Raw genomic sequence first — 18708 nt, 5'->3', positions numbered from 1 at the left:
GTTTGTTCATCTTAGACAAAGATTCAAAAGGGCTTTTTGAGTATCGGCGCTAATTAATTAAGGTGATGTGTTTTCCACAAGTTGTCACTGACCATAACCAATCTCGACTCCATGGGCTCCGTGCGTGTTCCTTCACTAGGCCCTGGTCACGTACCAGGTAGAATATGAAAATGATGCTGACTGGCTATTCAGGACAAATGTAAAGTGGATCACATGTGTATTTCCACGCTACATGTCCAAGCTTGCGTCCATGTATTCTCCTGCACGTCACGTACGCGTAAGTCGCGTCAAGTGTAAACACATCGACTACTGTCCTCATTTAATAGCCCAAATAAAGGGATATTTAAATTATACTATACCAAGGATTAAAATCGCACCATGCATGTTGGGAACCAACATGGCGCGACAAGATTATACCCATGGGAATGAGGCTGGTTACTGATATTTACTCCGATGCAAACTACGGTGAGTCAACTACATTTCATTTGACTGTTTGTTTGAAAAATGGCCTCTCTGTGGTAAACTTTTGGTGGTGCACTGTACTGTGAATCACCCCTATTTAATATGGCTCATCGGCAAATAGTGTTTATATTTTAACTGCAAAGACTGGTGCTTTATCAGTGCACAGCAAAACAAAACAAGTTTAGTTGCATTATGTTGCATTCAGCATGGATCTCATTTTAGCTTTGTTGCATTTTGTTCCACTCTGCAGGATGACAAGAGAAAATCTGACAACATGATGAGGTTAAGGTAACTTTGGAAACAACATACATGTACATGTACTTGTTACGAAAAAAAATTACATTGCCTCACCTCTCTCTTTCCAACTCTTGCATCCTGGCCGTATTTTCCTGCAGCTGTCTCACAGGGGAGGGGCTACCAGGCATCTCGGGGGCGAGACTACCGGAAGAGGATTGGCTGTTGGGAGGACTGTGGGGCTTGTGTGTCCTTACAGCATTTGGGGAGAGTGGTGATGTTAATGGAGAGAATCCATCTACACAATAAGAGCCAAAAGGACATTTGTATCAATATTAGCAAGCGGCTAGAAAGGACAGAAAGTAAGACAGAGCAAAGACTTGGGGTTTTTCAAAACTATAATTGTGATTTACAGTGACTTACAACAGAATGGATACAAAATAAATCGTCAAGGGCGCATAGCAACAATACCGACAACAGTTAGAACACTGCAAACTCTATGCCACCACAAAAACATCGCAGGTCAGCATTCAGCACACAGTGTCACTGGCACTTTCTGAAAGAAATTTGCTAGTTTTCATATGGTAAACTGACCTGGCTCTGGCTAGATGCAGACAGGGTGACAGGCAAGCAAAGCCAGCAACGGCAGGCAAAGATTCAAAATTACATTCACCAGTGCGATTCAAACCAAGTCAGCCAGTTCGGTATTTCAAAAAGGCAAGATCATCAGAGAACGAAGCACCTGACGTCGCGACAGTTCAAACATGATCAGTGCACGTGGGTCAGCATACGGTTGTGCTGATATGGCCAACTTTGCACGCACATTTTGATGTTCTCTAATGGCCCATGACACCCTTCATTTTCAGCATCTACTGTTGAAATACCAAATTGACTTTTTAAAAGCTGCAGGCCAAGGAAAAACCACATGATCGAGCAAGGAACTAAAAATCTCCACCTACATGGTACAGTTCCACCAAGAGCTGATGTGCACCCTCACCAGTAAAGACAAACTGCTGGTTGAAAGTTTATCAACCAAGCTGGTTACATACACGCAAAGGCTGTGCAATGTGCACTGTAACAGAAAGTGGTCATGCAAGCTTAGCATGTTCCATGCCAAATATGCATGACTTTGCACATGGATGTGGTGATTTCCAAAGAATAGTTGCTGCTATGGAAAGTGATGCTCTCTCCTGTTCCTGCTCAGAGTGGATACTACTGTATGTAAGACTTGCATTCCCAAACAGGTGCTGAAAGGCTTCCTGCCTACCGGTACATGTACCGGTAGCACCTCCTCTCTCCCCCATTCCTGACAAGCCCCCCCCCCGCCCCTGATGTGATTTCGCAAGGGTTAACACCATACTCACTGTTGGAGTTGTGGTCCAGGCTGGTTGCCATGGCTGTTTCCGCGGCGGCAGCCTCCTCCTCTTGCATGCTAGTCTGGATCTGAGTGAGGGCATCTTTCATGCAGGAGGCTTCTGTTTCCAGCTTGGTGAGTTGGCAGGAGTTCTCCTTCAATTCCTGCCTCATACCACAAAAAAATGATAACAGCATAGTATGTGTACATGTACATGTAGGCACTCTCCACTTCAAGTTTGGTGGTCATTTTGCGTACATTCTTAACACTTAAATTGGCTGGTCACTGGGACAAAAAATGCTTTTTTGGGGTGTAAGGATTAACCCTGAACTACTGAATATCATACCAAATCCTTCTTGTTCCAGTGCAGGATTTAGAAGATTGAGGCTGTGAAAGGATACACACAGTCAAGGTCTTGGACCCGATCTCAGGTTGCTAATGCTCAGCCATGCATAAACCTGGTCCAGATTATACAGTACTGTACATGGAATCATTCACACTGCTCCAGGGCATTACTTGCACTGCCTCAACATACTGACAGAAATGGGAAGGGGATTTTAAAGGACTGAGACAGTGACCTTTTCTCAAAGAAACACATTCAAGAACAGAAGGTTTTGACAATTGAGGCTGTATGTAATTTTTGGTACAGAGGCAGTTGTAAGCTTTCGCAGGACTCAGATTGTATCCTACTGGTACCCTGGTACCAAAAATGCCTAGGGACAGAGTGTGGATTAAGGACTACAGTTCACAATGATTACTTTTCCACTAGGCTTAGACTAGGCCGACATCTCAGTGCATCTGTGCCCAAATTTATGTACATGCGAACTCAACAGTAACCAATCCTGTTCCACACTGTTGAGAAACCGAATGCGTTAAAAGAGTTTTGACAATTGATGAATGTTCCAATTTCCAAGGCAATACTTACATGTACACTGACATGAACACAACCATTTTTCTTCTTACAATACTCTAGTCAGATACATGTACAATGTAGTTTGAAAATGAGCCCTGATGATAGACAGCTCACCTTTTTCAGGTGTGAGTTTTCTGCTTTGAGTGAGTTGACTTGTGCGAGTAGTTGGTCATAAGAGGACACTGCCATATCACTCATGCATCTGTCAAGAAAAAAAAAGTTGTCAATAACATATGCTTGTTCAGAGTGCAGACTAACGTTAGGCGAATTAAATATTACAGGATATATGAATCATCTTTCTGTCGGTCACGTGAATCGGTAGACGATCCAAAGTGGACCAAAGAATCATTCTTTATAATAACTCAGAAGTGAAAGTTTGAAGCTGTTATCTCAGGACAGACCACACAGTCGCTTCCATGTTTCTGAACTTTACATTTGAATGTTTCACCCCTTTAAACGCAAGTCCAGGCCGTTTTAAGCATGAATAGAGTTAATGCCAAAGTAAAACAGAAAAACATCTCATGTTTCTGTACAGATAACTTGTGCATCCCTATTCGTCTTGAGCGGGAACAAAAGAGAGCATTCTGAAAACGAAATTGACAGTCCTTTGGTACCAACTCACCGCATAGGAGTGCAAGTTAATTTGCATTTGACGGGGAGCACGCAAAACAAAATTTACGCTGCAATGTACAACCTGCATTTGCACATCAAACACGTGCAAGAACCCGGTCGGAAAACTTAGTACCAGCCTGTCTTTCTTTCGCTGGTGGGGGCGCACTTCAGCTCAAGGCGGATGATTAAGTTTTCAATGCTGTATAAAGGGTAGGACAGAATCTACAGAAAGCACCTACATGTACATGTAATTTCAGAAACCAACAAGGCAGAATGTGATACATGTACATGCAAATGCAATATACAAGCTTTCACCACTAGCAATTTTCTGTTATACGGTAAAGTACATGTAAATGTACGTTCTTACATAACGTAAACATGTTTACATATTCACATGTTGTCTACCCTCTTACAGTACATTTCCCAATTATACATGTACATGTAAGTTTCATTCGAATTCCACTGATTTTTGCCATAATAGCACATAACCCTTGGAATTCATTTCTTAGGTACATGTACATGTACATGTAAGGGCATAAATTTTTATGAAGTATGTAAACACATACAGCTGTAGTTAGCTGGGCCATACACGTAGCCTAAACTGGTAACTTACAGTCCAGTTATGCATAGATCAGAAAATTAACACTTGCCAAAGACAGGGTTCAATAAAATGCATTTTCTTGCTGTTAACACGATGCTTTGTTTCAAACACTTCATGTTCACTTTTTCAAGAAAGTACATCATGCCATGTACCGCAATACCGGACTGACGGGAAGGGGAGACTCAACCAAGCCACACATGGCCAACAGGTTAGGCACGACTGAATGTTGGTATGCCGGTGTCCAATAACACGTCGGTAACATTGAAAGTACAGTTGAAAAAGTGCATCGCCCCTTACCATGCATTCAAAACCCGTAATTACCGGTCTTGGTGGTAACTGAAGTGCATCGTTCATTGATTTTTTCTTCACAAATCCTCTTATTTGAAATAATACGGTGGGCTTTCAGATTGTTTCCCTACTACAAATGAGATTCCTTTGATCCAACAATTTCATGGGATGCCACGTACACATACCGTGACGAGAAGACACGCAAGCATGCATAAGGAGAGTTCGTGTACTTTAAGACGGTCTGACTTTCCGGAGCTGCGTGCTCGCGCTAATGGGTGGTTCCTCTTCATATGGAATTTGTTCACCAACATCCCAAATGCAATGGCAGTTGATGAGACCATGGGGGAAACAGATGAGGCCATGGGGAAATAAAAAAATCATCTTTGAACTTTTAGGAAACTTTAAAAGAAAAATGGCAAAGCACTATGTCTGGTATTGTTCTGCTGTCTGATAAATGGTCTTAAAATTATGCAATCTACATACCCATGTACCTGTAGGTATACATGAAAATACTCTTTTTGAATAACAAGATTAGTAGTACATGCACACGTCTTTACATGTAGCTGTTAAAATTACACTGCTTGTACATAATTTTTTTCCCTTTATTGGTAAACACTGTAAAGAGTGATCTGTACACACAGGAACAGTACAGGTGTACCAGTATACTGTATATGTACCAGTATGAGATCTAACACACCACAGCTCAACCCACATACATTACAACCCTGTATTATGACAGGTCTGACACCCTGAAAGCTGGTGCCCATTCTCTCCACCACACCCTGGGCCCAAGGTGTCAAAGCCAATCACCAGGGGAAACCAATAAAACTCCCCTTACCAAATTGGGCCCTCATGCTGGACAATGAGGGTGATAACCCAATCATCCATTCACCATACACCTAACACATACACATCAGACACTACAGCCAGTGACTCATTCAGCCTTGATTAGATCTGGCATCAGTCCCTTGGACCTGCTCAAGCATGCAATTCCCCTCCTCCTTCTTTGGCCTGTTACCAAAGGTGTTGGACCACATCAGAGTTATATTAAAGTCCCCTGGGGCCACTTTCCCCTCAAGATTCTACCCTTTTATCAGATCACCTTGCTGAATAAATTGTGTTAACATATTACATGTATATGTGCACATATGGTGTGATGCATGCAGTCTTCTAAACTGGCGAGGAATACATGTACATATGCTGCTTTAGCGCTCACCAAATGTGGCCATCACACATTATACCTCACAAAATACACCAATTACAAATTGTACCTCACGAAATGTGACCATTTACAAATTATACTGTCAGCTGAATTTTGGAATTTTCAAAAATTTTGCATTGATTAATAAATGCAGTTCCACAGCTTTGAAGCCTCTCCTTCCCCCAAACATTTGTGAAACACATGCACTGGTAAAACTCAACCTTCCCAGGGCAACGACAGCTCTAACAGCAGGAACGATCTTGACTGTAGCTTTTTCACTATCTTCTCCCCCCCCAAAAAAAATGATAATATCCCGCTGGACTACCAACATGTTAAAAGCACTGGTTGAATTGCCCAAATAATGCGCACAGAGCCAGTGAGTTTGATCAGGGAATACTGTAGGCCATGTTGGTGATCCTTGTAAGAAGTAAGCCCATATTCTAGAGTTCCAATTCGAGGATAACACTGACTCACAAACCTTGCTTGGACTAGCCTGTAGAAGAGTAACATACATGTAGCCTATCTACAGTAATCGTCACCGTATTCACAAAGAGGCAAACTTGTCCAAGTCGCATGAAAGTGAACTTTAAGAAAATCACATTTGAAGTTGATTGCTCATTGAAAAAGACAATTTGTACAGATTAACCCCCAGAGTTGATTAATTTCATACACTGTGCCATAAAATGATTAATTGTACTAAATCTTAATTTAACTGCAATTCAGGATTACTGACCTAAAGTTTACCCCTTTGTGAAAATCAAAATTCCTCACACAAGATCAGCATGAGTCGCCCAATTTGAATAGCTTTGGTCAAAATGATTTCACCAACATGTTGGCGTTAGATTAAGATGGCATACAGTACATGTACCTGTACATACATGCGTGTAACCGGCCAAAAAAACTATACCTGAAAAAGGTTACGATTTTTGGCCAAATTCGCCTCTGTGGTGAAAATGGTGACAAATGTACCAGCATTCTGGTTTGGGCTGGAGAGCAATTTCCACAGTGAAGCTACCAAAGGGACCACATGTGGACCAAAGGCTCACAGGAAATGCAAAACAGCTCTAGATAACCCATGAAGGGTTGACATTGAAGGGTTAGCCACATCCAAAGTAGAATCGCAACCACTCCAAAATTATGCCTGTGCCTCGAGGGCTGACACTGACACTAAGATATTCATGGTCACTCTGGCCAGAAACCTCAGGAAAGGCTGTATTAGTTTGCTGGTAAAGTGGGGAATGAGATATGACCATAATGTCAAGAGAGTAGAGTTGGCTGGGCAAGGAGGTTTTTCTGATACTTGGCAGGCTGTTTGGATTGCAGCCTTTATGCTCAACTAGCCAGCTCCTTACGCTCCCAGAATTACCATACTTCAAATCTTTTTTTTTTTTAAATAATACATGTATAGTTTCCCTGATTCTGAAGAGTGATGAAGCAGAAAAGCAGACAAAGTGTCAGAAAAGTGCATGTGAGTTGTCTGAGATTTTGCAGATTTTGAGGATGAATCATAAAAGACCTCATTCAAAAAATGGCAAATTTATTTCAGTTCATCAAACTTCTATTCCATCAGACCCTGGAACTACATGTAATTAGAACTACCGGTAGTTAAATTGCACACGCACATCAATACATTCCAGAGCCGGACTGCCATGTCAGTGAACAAGCACATCAATCCAGATTTTTTTAAGAGATGGAAGCATGGAAAAATGGGTTGAGCTGCCCGTCCTCCTCTCTCTTTTTGTTGAGATTTATTGGACAGGCACAAGCCAATCTCCCTGCATGGCTCCCTTCCTGAATCCAAGCCCGCACAGAGATGAAACATGCCCACAGATGCAAATATTGCAAGGGCAATATCCTGTAGGAGGTGGGGGGGAGGGAGCACTTACATGTATTCATTTGATGCACTCTTCAATTCCACGCAGTTCCATTTTGGACTCGTTTGAGCTCTTTCAGAGACTACACTTGAATATGTATTATATCATACTATATATCATTACTGTGCATTATAAGCCTATGGAGGCAGTACCAGTTTGTCAAACCGGTAAACATCAAAAATACATAAATGTAAAGAGTAAATGAGGGTTATTCTTCAAGTACAAAGGAGATGCATATTTTAAACATTTGAATGAATTTCTGTAACTTGCTGATTTGACAGACACTGTACCATATATGTACATGTACATGTAGGCCTATATGAGCATCCCCCAATAACACTACAGTGTACATGTACTGTACATTATTTTCTAAGTAATCAATTCCCACCCTGTCACACCAACTGCGACTGCTTCAATTCATAATGACAATACACACATGTACAAGTGTACTTCTACGACATGCAAATTAGGAAAAGCTATGAGTTTACAAGGTAGCAGTACCAGTACCACAAAACTGCACACTGACAGATAATTCCACTAACCCATATTAAGCGTGTTTAGGACCCTGCAGTTTACAAACAGAAGGCCATTATGAAAATGAGACTGACTTTAATAAGGTGCAAGCAGAGAGCAAACAGGTGTGTGCATATACAGCTGAGAATGTACTGTATGTAATTCACCTGCCTGAAAGTGTAGTCTGAGTACTTGATTAACAACAGAGTTTCATTGTTTCACAAAGACTTAGGCTACATGTACCGGTCCAGACAATAGTTGACCTAAAGTGGCATTGCTTCTTTTTAGTCCAGAAAGTCAGACTTTGACACTGGCATACTGTACATGCATCATACAGCTGGCCTGTGTATTTTTACCATAGAAAAAAGTCCATTTTGGGGGGAAAACAATGTCTGTCAAGTGTTTAGATTGAAAAGTACTGGTAAGGCGATACCAGTGAAGTTATTGTGCCACCACACATTTAAATTTCCACAGAGCATCTGCTTATCAGATACAAGTGTGTACATAAACTTCATGCTGCCAGTCGACTGTACATGTAAATTCAATTTTCCAAATGTTTGAGGAAAGTGGTGAGAAAATTCTCCCCCCCAGCAAACAAGCACTTAAAATTGCATGTTTACATGTACCTGTATGTGTGCCGTAGTTACAGGTACGGTACATGTTTGTTGAATGTTAACATCCATGAGCAAATTTAGATCAAAAAAACTTTGGAAGGATGTCCACATTCTGTCCACTATTTGCATTGGCATGGCCAGATTGGAAACTGTGGCTGTTACAGCTGCTAAATGACCCATACCGCTACATGTACAGTGTACATGTAAGAATTCAATCAAGTGACATAATCTTGCCAGTCAAGCCTCTCTTTCAACTCTACCATGCAAAGAATTCACTGCTTACTCTTCCCTTTTTGATGGACTGGTGAACAGTACCAATATGTTGCAAAAGTGTCAAACTGGCTCGGCCATTGTGAGCATTTGCAGTTTGATCCCATGACTCAAGCATCACCACTTAGTTCCACTGAAACTACCTGACACAATAGAGGGATTCCAATACGACGCTTTAGTGTTGATCAGCACACTTCCGCGTTTGAAAACAAGGCTGTACGTGTATATGTCAACTTCAATTCTTAATACGATCAGACGATTGAAACTAAGGAGTGAAGACACAAGGTATGTTAACTTCAGACTTTGCAGGCTGCAAATTTCTGTGGAAGAGTCTTTCAGGTTGACTCGACACGTAAAATCAAAGAAAAAATAATAGCAATTTACTGCGAACTATCGTACCTGTGTTGGTCGTGCATCTGCATGTGCAGTGGCCGTGGTTTAAACTGAAGTGGCATCACACTTACGAACCGGATACTGCATGTACATGTACTGTGTCGATTCTGTTGGCGCGCGCGACAAAGTTCAACACAGAGGGCCTCGGTTTCGATTGGGATATGCGCAGACGGCGCTAATGTGAAATCTCTGTATGCTTCCAATATGCTATGCCTACAATGGGCACTTACATGTCACATGTACATGTAAAATGTATGTCACTGTACACATCCTACATCCAAAATTACATGTAGAGGCAATAACAGACATTGCAGCAACTCCACGCTTGCATCCAGGTGGTCAAAGCAAGTATAATGATGTTTGTTTAGATTAGACACATTTTGTGTCTTCTCTGAAAAATACAGAGCCCACATACATGTACTGTACATGTACACCCAAACCATGCCCATTTGATGTACATGTACATTACCTACATGTACAGTACATGTGACTTGCCAACTACACACATAAATTTTAAAATTGTTACAAATACCACATCTTACCCTGATTGCAAGAACACTACAGTGCATGGAGTAAGTCAGTCAGTAAGGGTTCAGAAACCTGTGGTTTACAGCATGCAAACTGTGGATACATGTACATGTGCCATAGGTCCTGATAACTTTGATCAAATGTACATTACATGTATGAAATAATGATATCCATTGGGTCTGGTACCAGCACATGTAAGGTACATCCACTGCATGGGAAACTCAATGCCAGAGTACAAAATGAACTGCTAAAGCTGCTTCAAACGTATACTGTACACCCATTGATGGGAAAACCAATAGAAGAAAAAGGTGCTTTGTGGGTATGAAAAGGTCCAATTTTCTGATCCCTCTAAATGCTTCATTGCAGGGCCTTGCAGGGCCGCTAAACCAGCTGTCCGTGACAATGATAAATAACAATACCTAAAAAAAAAAGAGGCACTGCCAAGCATAAGGAAGCCTGAATGGCCAAACGGTGCCAAGGTTGAAAGCCAAAATCATCTGACTGAGCCAGCACCGACTCAAATCACTTTTTTTTTCTTCTCCCATGCCCGGGGGGGGGGGATTCGCAATGGATTTCTCTTTGTGTCATCTGAGACAATCCCCCTCGCTGCCCGAGGAACACTGCCTGATAATTTGATACCCATTTTCCCTCCTCATTTGGAACAAAAAAAAACTATTTCCTCATTTTATCCCTTCTCTTTCTCTCTCCTCATTCAGACACCGAGTATGACAAAGAAGGGGACCCCCCCTAAAAAAAAAGATTGGTGCTCAAATCAATATTCTCTTCTATTCACAAACAGCCCCAGAAGCTGATTCCACACGATTCTGGCTTGCAGGGACACACAAAAGGGATCAGCATTACGCACAGGTTTTCAATTCCGCATTCCAAGACACTTTCAATTTTGTGGCCGGTGAAACAGAAAATGTGCACACTCTGGCTTTTGACAGGAGGCATGAAGGGGGGGTCTCCTGCATGAATAAACCAGCCACGGAATTACCGTATTCCTCTTAGCCATTGGCATCCTGCGATTATTATTGAGGATTCTGTTGTTTTCTTAAAGAAATCAATAGGGGCACTGGCTGCTTGGTTATAATTGGAGTCTGTTACCACACATAATCCAATTTACGATTCTGAATGCTTCACAAAGCAGGCAGGTTTCTGGCCTAACATTCAATACCCTTCACAATATCACATGGACAGGACTGCACACTGTGTGTCAAAGCTGTCAATGACAGCTGTACAGGAAGACGAAATCATCCATGCGTTACATTGAACACATTATCTCCACTTTCCGACCTTCAAGGTCTTTAGTTTTGCTTTGTTTTTTCTGACTTCTGAAATCTAAAAATTTTATCTGTAAACAACCCTGGGAGTTTCCCCCCATTTCCATATTCAACATGTACATGTACATGTAGAACCCTAGACTAAGTGTTTTCCGACAAGAGAACAGTTGATCTGGGTCTTGATCTGGATCAAAGATGAAAAAGGAAAGAAAAGGATCCCACATAAAGTTTCAGCATGGATTCACTGAATCCTTTTGATCCAATTCAAAGCTAGAGTTGGCATCAAGAAAGAGGAGGAGTGTATATATTACAAGTCAGCTCATTACAAATTCTCAGACGCATCTGCTGGGAAGGACTTGACAAGAGCCGAGTCTGCATGTCACTGCATAGCACAAAGACTGAAAGACAGGCCAATTCAACGAGAACATTCTCCAGTTTATAGTTTACAGTGTATGTTGCACGTACAGTTGCCCATGGCATTCAAACTGGATTCTTCCATATTTTAATTCTGGATCATGTCATGCACATGTACCGGTAAACATTGTCAATAGAGTAACATTAGTGGATGTCTGACCTAACCCTGAATTACAGATGCACCATGAAATGACTTGTATGTGTCACCAGTCTATAGAATACATTTTCTATACAAATATTGAAAACGCACCTACCAGGTACATGTACGGTACATGTTTTTGATTTTGTTTGGCTCACTGTCTATTGGTGCCATTTTTGTTTTCAAACTGATGAAAATTTCCGTATAGGTGCAAAAACTGATATGTCATCCCAGGAAGATAACCTCAATGTTACACTGATTTTGGCACTCTAAAATTCCAGAATGTTTCTTATTTTGCTGGCCTATTAGTGCTTTTCCTTTGTTCACTGATTCATTTATGTGTTGGGTTTTGCGATTCAATTCCCCACAGACATAAAATATTTACAGATTGGCAGAAGACTGTTATTTCAAGAAAGGCACAAGTTAAAAAGAGACCATGGCAAACTGCTACATCATCTCAAGGGATTTCTTTATTTGGTACACTGCTTAACACCGTGGAACTAAGGTTGGGGCAAACCATGGCAAACTTGTCTATTAAACATTTCCAGACTTCCCGTTGTGTAGCGATATCTTTTAACTTGCCGTTTATGTATTTCCTGTGCAACACTGATGGTGTAATTATTCAAGACCAAACTGCACAGAAGGTGAAACTATGATAAATTCCACTTACACCTTTTGTTTGATGGTTACCAGTATTTTAAAAGTTGCAAATGAATTTGATATGATGTGGTTTTTCAAGTACATTGTATATAAGAATATAAAATCTTCCTAACAAAGATGAATTTGAGGATATGAATGAAAAATGATAATGTACATGTATATGTATGGTACATGTACTGTACATTTCCAATGAAAATCAGATAAAATGCATGCAGCGGTACCAGTAAGTGTGAATAATCCTGGGCATATAGGAAGGTTTTTCAGAGGTCCGTGGAGGACAATGGAAGTGTGCTCAATAGCCTTGACTCTTTACAAAGAACTTTAGTTTTCAATAATTTTGCACAATACAAGTAGAAATGTGCAGCATCGTGGCAATTTGGAAGTACCGGTACAAAGCACCTGTAATACCCTTAATAATTATCAAAAGTAATCCTAAGTACTGAGGTCTTTTGCTTTGATACTTGATACAGTAATCACATGCTTCCCTACTGGTATCTGTTACCATTGTATTCATATGCCTAATTCAGATCGGAAGCTTGGTTCAAACACACAAGTGAAATTAACATAGATGTGAAATCTTTCATTAAAAGTTACAATACACATGTACATGTACCAGTCCATGTATGTACATGTAAAATGCAAAAGACTGATGACATATACGGTACACTGTGCTAATTTTCAACATGGTTACCTTAATTTGGATCTCTTGTCAAACAATATGGCAGCCATTGGCAGATCTGTCAAACAAGGTCCATCGCCAGAGCATAACGTCCACAAATAAAAGGGCTACCAACCGAACATCTACATGTAGGCTTGCATACAAAATCTGGACAATTCTGGCCGTTTCCAGTGGCCAAATTCCAATTCTTCACAAGCCTTCAGCAGTTCATCCTCATTATTATAATCTTGTACACACACCACACCTTCCCTGCAGAATCTCCGTACGTACACGTACGTACCTGCGTGGGTGATTCTACGCAACTCATTCACAACTCTGTCAGAACCCCATCTCACTCTCTCGCTGAAACATCGTGATGTCATCAAGACAGCAAGGTGATTAATATTGACTTTAATGCTATGTGTGTGTGGCAGCTTCCATTCCAACCACTGGGTGACTTGAAATACACTGTATCTGTTGGTACACATGTACATGTACCTGGTAATTTACAAAAACCCAACAGATCCCAATTTGCACAGATTCACGAGTTCCCAGTCCCAAAACAATTGCTTTTTTTGGTTTGTTGTTCTTTTTTTAACTAAAAATTGCATTGCAAAAACATTGTACATGTACTTTCACGAACCAAAAAAGGGCAAACCAGCCGCAAGCAAATTACAGTTGGAAAGAAAGGAATTTAAAATACAAAAACAAACACGAAATACCGGTACATCATGATTTACAGCAACATTGCATCACGTCCAACATTCATAGCTCCAACCCAGACACATACATGTACCGGTACACATATATTTATTGTACAGTACATCATACGTCATTTCCAGTGGAATTGCACCCAACAGAATAACACAATAAATGGGACATCAATAAAAATTGGGCAAGATTTACAAACATTTTTTCTGGTTCCGTTTAAGGATCAGAAAAATGAAAAAAATTACAAAAAATGTGAAATTTTACTTTTTCTTACCGGTGCATGTACAGTACAATTTATATTCATTCTACTTTGAGTCGAAGAGGACAAAATAAATCTGTAAATTTGGGATGCAGATTTGATGCTACACATTCCAAGTTTAGCTTTCTGTTCAGTGATAAACTGATGATGGCATTTCATCAGGTACATCAATGTAAAAGTATATGAGCAAGCCAATGAATGCACTGTTTAGACAGTGTGCTTTACGTACATCATTAATCTTCTGCCACATGGGAGAATGTCTGAAGAACCGATACAAGGTCTTTCAAGATGGATGATATGGGCATGTGGCAAACACATGCATGCACTGAATAGTAACTACATATCGGTATCTACAGTCAAATGAGAATCAAGCAATATTTAGTATCTTTGCCCTACACAGCGACCGTCAGATAACTCGGCATTTTTTTGTCTTTAATTCAATCGGAGATGCCCTCTTTAAGGAATGGTAGGGTCCACTCATCAATGGAATATTAGACTGTTGGCTCCACCAGGCATGAAATACTGTAGCCCGTGGCAACAGTGAGAATGAAAAGAAGGAAGTGAAGCACTATGGGACAGCTCATAAATAGACATTATCACAGCAGCTCAGAATAGAGATGACATCACCATCTAATGATAGCTCTGGTGTTTTCACATTGAATATGCATGATGTATGCGTGCATAATTCATGAAATAGAAATTACACGTACATGTCCCAGTAGCTGCCAATGGATGTGCAATTTTGAGGGCAAATTAAATAAATGGGCCTGATGAAAGCCGGTCAGCCTCTACATGTACATGTACCGGTATCATGGGACCAGACAGCACGCTGGAAGTCAAATCATGTTCCACTGTGTATTCCAACAGACTAATTTAACCCTAACCGTCCCAAATCCCTCAATTTCAATACGATTTTACATACACACTAGGGGGTTAGAGTTCAAGAAGTTAAAAATTACTTGTACACATGTAATGTAAAGGTTTGTCAACACAGTCACTTTTATATTGCGCATTTATGTACTTTTTCATTTTTTTCTTGGGTAAGAAAACAAAGCCTGCATTCATTAAACAGGGGTGTGAGTGGCCACTTATAAAATCGAAGCTGAAAACAGCTGGGAAAAGGCTTAAATGTAAGAAGTCCCCATATGTTTGTACACAGCAGGTTCACAAAAATGCAGAAATTTGGGGTCAACATTTTTAACAAAAAAGCTGAAATCAGCTAAAAAGCTGAATTGTTACACCTCTGATTAAACAGAAAATGTTCATGATACTGGATTGTATTGGTTTCACCTACAGACTTTGATGGTTGGTACCCTATTAGTTTTTGCCATCAATATTTATGGATACTTTGAAGAAAAAAGGGTCATACATGTACACTGTATGATGTACCGGTACTGGTTTAGTACGTGTACCGGTACGTGTACGGATGAACCACGTAAATCTGCACATAATTACACAACAAAATGATTCAGAGGTTCAACTGCATTGATGCAATTGAACAATTTTCAACAGAAAAGTACATAAACTTAAAGATGCACCGTGGCACTGACTCCACAGGCACCTTTCCTAGTATAAGTTTTTAACCATTTTGTATACGCATCTGCTTGTTTTATTTCTCTCGGGAACGATTTCAGTGAACTCTCTCTGTAACTCATCAGTATGCAAACAGAATCCAAGCGCACTGAAACCGTGGGAAATCTATGAACACATAAGTGTACAGTAGACTGTGAACGTGCTCGTTCACTGTACCTGAAAGAAACAACAGTGTGAAGACATTCACTTCATTACGAAACTGAAACTCTGTAGCAAGTCTGAAATGATCACTAAAAATGATGTGCCAAACTGAAATCACACAGACTGGACAACATAATGGACTTTAAACCCCTCAAGACAGACCACAAAGCAAGAAGCCAAGAACCAGTGTGATTCACCTTTTGTCAGCCTGAATAAGTGCCTGGTACTGTACCGGTACCTCTCTTGGACAATGTTAAAAAGAGAAATACAGCACACTTTTCCGGTACCTGCGGACAATAACTGGAGATACTTGACTTTTTTCACCCACTTAATTCTATGTACATTTACTTTCGTTTGGTGTAAGAGGTGACGTTACAATAGGACGGGTACATGTGCATCGTCATCAATGACATAACCTCTTTCTGATCATTACAACAAATGGGAATGACACTGTGCACTTGACAGTTCATCTGAGAATGGCCAACTAAAAATTGTCACTGTCTGAAAGTGCATGAGACTGCCTCGTACTTACCCCCGGTACATGTACATGCATTTTGGAATTGGGAATTGGTAAATAAACTTTAAACTACACAAATTAAAGTGCTACTGTGTATTTCTGTTAAATATAAAGCACTTGACTGGTGTTTCAGCACAAGATACCGTAAATGACAATCTGTGCAGGCATTCTTTTGTCCTAGTGGGATGATGCCAAAGCTACCATGTACAGTACGTACACATACACTGAGTGCATTGAATACAAATTTCAACTGTGGAAAAAAGTTAATGAGCCAAGGTCATTCAAGAACAAAGCATGTCCTTGCAATCATGTTCAGTAAGCGAATGTTCACATATACAATGTAGTTGCCCTGATAGGGCTGACCTCGCATGCGCATACATGTATATTGCTGTTCTAGAATGACCTCCGACACACACGATTCTCATTCATAATCAACAATTATTACCAAGTGGTTAAGGTCAGTGGCTTCCAATCATAGAATGGAGGTTCGAATCCAGCTGCTGGCAGTTTGTTATGGCCCTTGGCAAGCCACTTCACTCCTGCTTGCCTCTCTCCACCCAGGAGTATAAATGGGTACCAGCATTAGCTGGGGAAGCAACCTGCAATGGACTGGCATCCCATCAAGGGGGAATAGAAATATTCTCAGTCGTTTCATACCAAGGAAACCGGAGATACATGTTAACACCAGCCTGATGAGCCAAATTGGCTCCGACCAGACATGTATGTAGGTCTGTAGCATTGAGCTACTGTACATGTACATGTATATTAAGCTACTAGAGTGCTAACGTTTCATCCTCCGCACGGAGAAAATTTGACACTGTCCTGGGAACAGACATTTTGAATCTGCCGGTATGAATCCATTTTGAGTCCTTGTAGAACATTTGAAATCAGATAGATGTACATGTACTCTAAATGCAACGTGCATTGGGTACCGATAATATGCAATTGAAAAAGTCACGGCAAAATTATCCGTAGCGCATATGCGCACATGTGTTTGCGTTGTTAATGCCGAGCAAAAATGAAATGTCCATTCACTGATTGTGCGTTCAGGTTTTCTGCATATTGCCAATCAGCTTTGCTGATGCATCGTTTTAGAATAGATATGCAGATATGCAAAAAGCCGTGAAAAAGCCGTACAAAATTTCAAGTTTTCCATAGGTTTGTGCACAAACACGGATGCCCCCAGCAGGTATTATTTTGTATGTGAGTCAGTGTTCAGGTTTTTATATCTCTATGGTCTGTTGGCAGGTACCTTAATTAGGCCAACTTGAAAAAGGGTCTTTGGAAACAGTGTCAGTAGGGCTCAGTACTTGGTGACTGTAGGGCAACACTATTGCTAATAACCCTCCCTGGAGGCACTAATGCTAAGAAGCTCCTTCCCAAATCCTCAAGAAATCCCCCATTGTGAGCAAAGAGTCATCAATCCCTATGTAATGTACTAGTACTTGGAATAATTTAGGTGTTCTACTTTCCCGATCCTACAAAATCCTTCCAAATCCTTCATATCCTCCTTCGAAGGAGCGAGTAGAGGTATGGTTATTTGAAACAAAACACTGTGTGCCAAGATGCAAATCTACATGTATTACCGGTATTTTCAGACAATGCAAACATCTGCATGTTTGTACAATGTATCTACCCATAGGTGTATTTGTAACCAGTTTAAGGATTACTGTTGGGTATAACTATAACCTGCACTTTAATTAATCAACTCTTTAATATAAATGCTTACAAGTCCATGGATTAATGTTTTTCAAAGCCACTTGAATAAAAGCTTACAAGGACTAGAGGACTTGTGAAGTTATGCCAGCCCCTTCCACAGAAGCTGTCAGGCAATAATTCAATGGTAAGTACCAGCCCTGACAGCCACTGAAAGCTGCACATGCCACAAGGCACAGGGGAATAGGCAGGACCCACTAAATATCTGTCAAACAGCAAATTCAATTATAAATCTTGCATGTGCGGTTTCAAGGGATGTGGTACATGTACATGTGTAAGTGAGGCACTTTCACATGTATGGAAAAGCATCGCAGGCATGCACCTGCACCGTTTTTTTAATCATCACCATAAACAGTACCACCATCTTACATGTACATGTATATCAAGCTCCGGCCATGTACCGATATTCAGTATGTACAGGTGAAATTCAATTACATGTCATATATAATATAATATAAAATGTCTTGGAATTTGTCCTCAGAGTAAACGCTACAAATCTTTTCAGGCCATTCTGTTTGTGTCTGTCTCTCTGTTTGTATGACTTTTTAATCAAATTTTCAGTCCTTCCCTACAGTATCTTACAGTGTACATATACATGTACACTGTGCATGTATACATGTACACGTATGAGCTTGGGAGATTTTTCTGAACAGTTTGGAGTTGGGGCTCTTTGTGTTTGGGAACATATTCTTGCAACTGATACAAAGCATCTTTATCAGTTTTGAGATTTTTTTGCTAAATAAAACAGTTCCAAATGTAA

The 18708-nt window shown here is 40.5% G+C and overlaps 2 protein-coding genes across 2 annotated transcripts in view; both read right to left on the bottom strand.

The window, feature by feature from the left end:
- Positions 1-838, bottom strand: part of LOC147798361 (adenomatous polyposis coli protein-like) — a 53205-nt gene extending 52367 nt beyond the window's left edge. The window contains exon 1 of the mRNA XM_022249916.2: positions 814-838. Coding sequence (XP_022105608.2) covers positions 814-836 — 23 coding nt within the window. The 5' untranslated portion in view covers positions 837-838. The remainder of the gene's footprint in view (positions 1-813) is intronic.
- apc (APC regulator of WNT signaling pathway) lies at positions 810-13765 on the bottom strand. The gene is made up of 4 exons (XM_087139602.1): positions 13045-13765; positions 3078-3165; positions 2061-2214; positions 810-994 (listed from the first exon to the last, which is right to left on the bottom strand). The coding sequence occupies exons 1-4, from the start codon at positions 13080-13082 to the stop codon at positions 810-812; spliced, it is 465 nt and encodes a 154-aa protein (XP_086995728.1). The 5' UTR covers positions 13083-13765.
- Positions 13766-18708: the final 4943 nt, after the last annotated feature.

The sequence above is a fragment of the Acanthaster planci genome, linkage group LG08 (assembly GCF_054643075.1).
Source record: "Acanthaster planci isolate LZ-2023a linkage group LG08, COTS_SCS, whole genome shotgun sequence".
Taxonomy (NCBI): Eukaryota; Metazoa; Echinodermata; class Asteroidea; order Valvatida; family Acanthasteridae; genus Acanthaster; species Acanthaster planci.
Note: the sequence above shows the minus strand (reverse complement) of the source record. Positions and strands in the feature narration are given on the sequence as shown.

What these genes read in the sequence shown, in the direction of transcription:
- apc (XM_087139602.1), bottom strand. Translation starts at nt 13,082, where the DNA reads ATGGCTGCCATATTGTTTGACAAGAGATCCAAATTAAG. An exon ending in AAAACTCACACCTGAAAAAG is followed by an intron (nt 2,215 to 3,077) that starts GTGAGCTGTCTA and finishes GGTATGAGGCAG; the next exon opens with GAATTGAAGGAGAACTCCTG. An exon ending in CCTGGACCACAACTCCAACA is followed by an intron (nt 995 to 2,060) that starts GTGAGTATGGTG and finishes CTTATTGTGTAG; the next exon opens with ATGGATTCTCTCCATTAACA.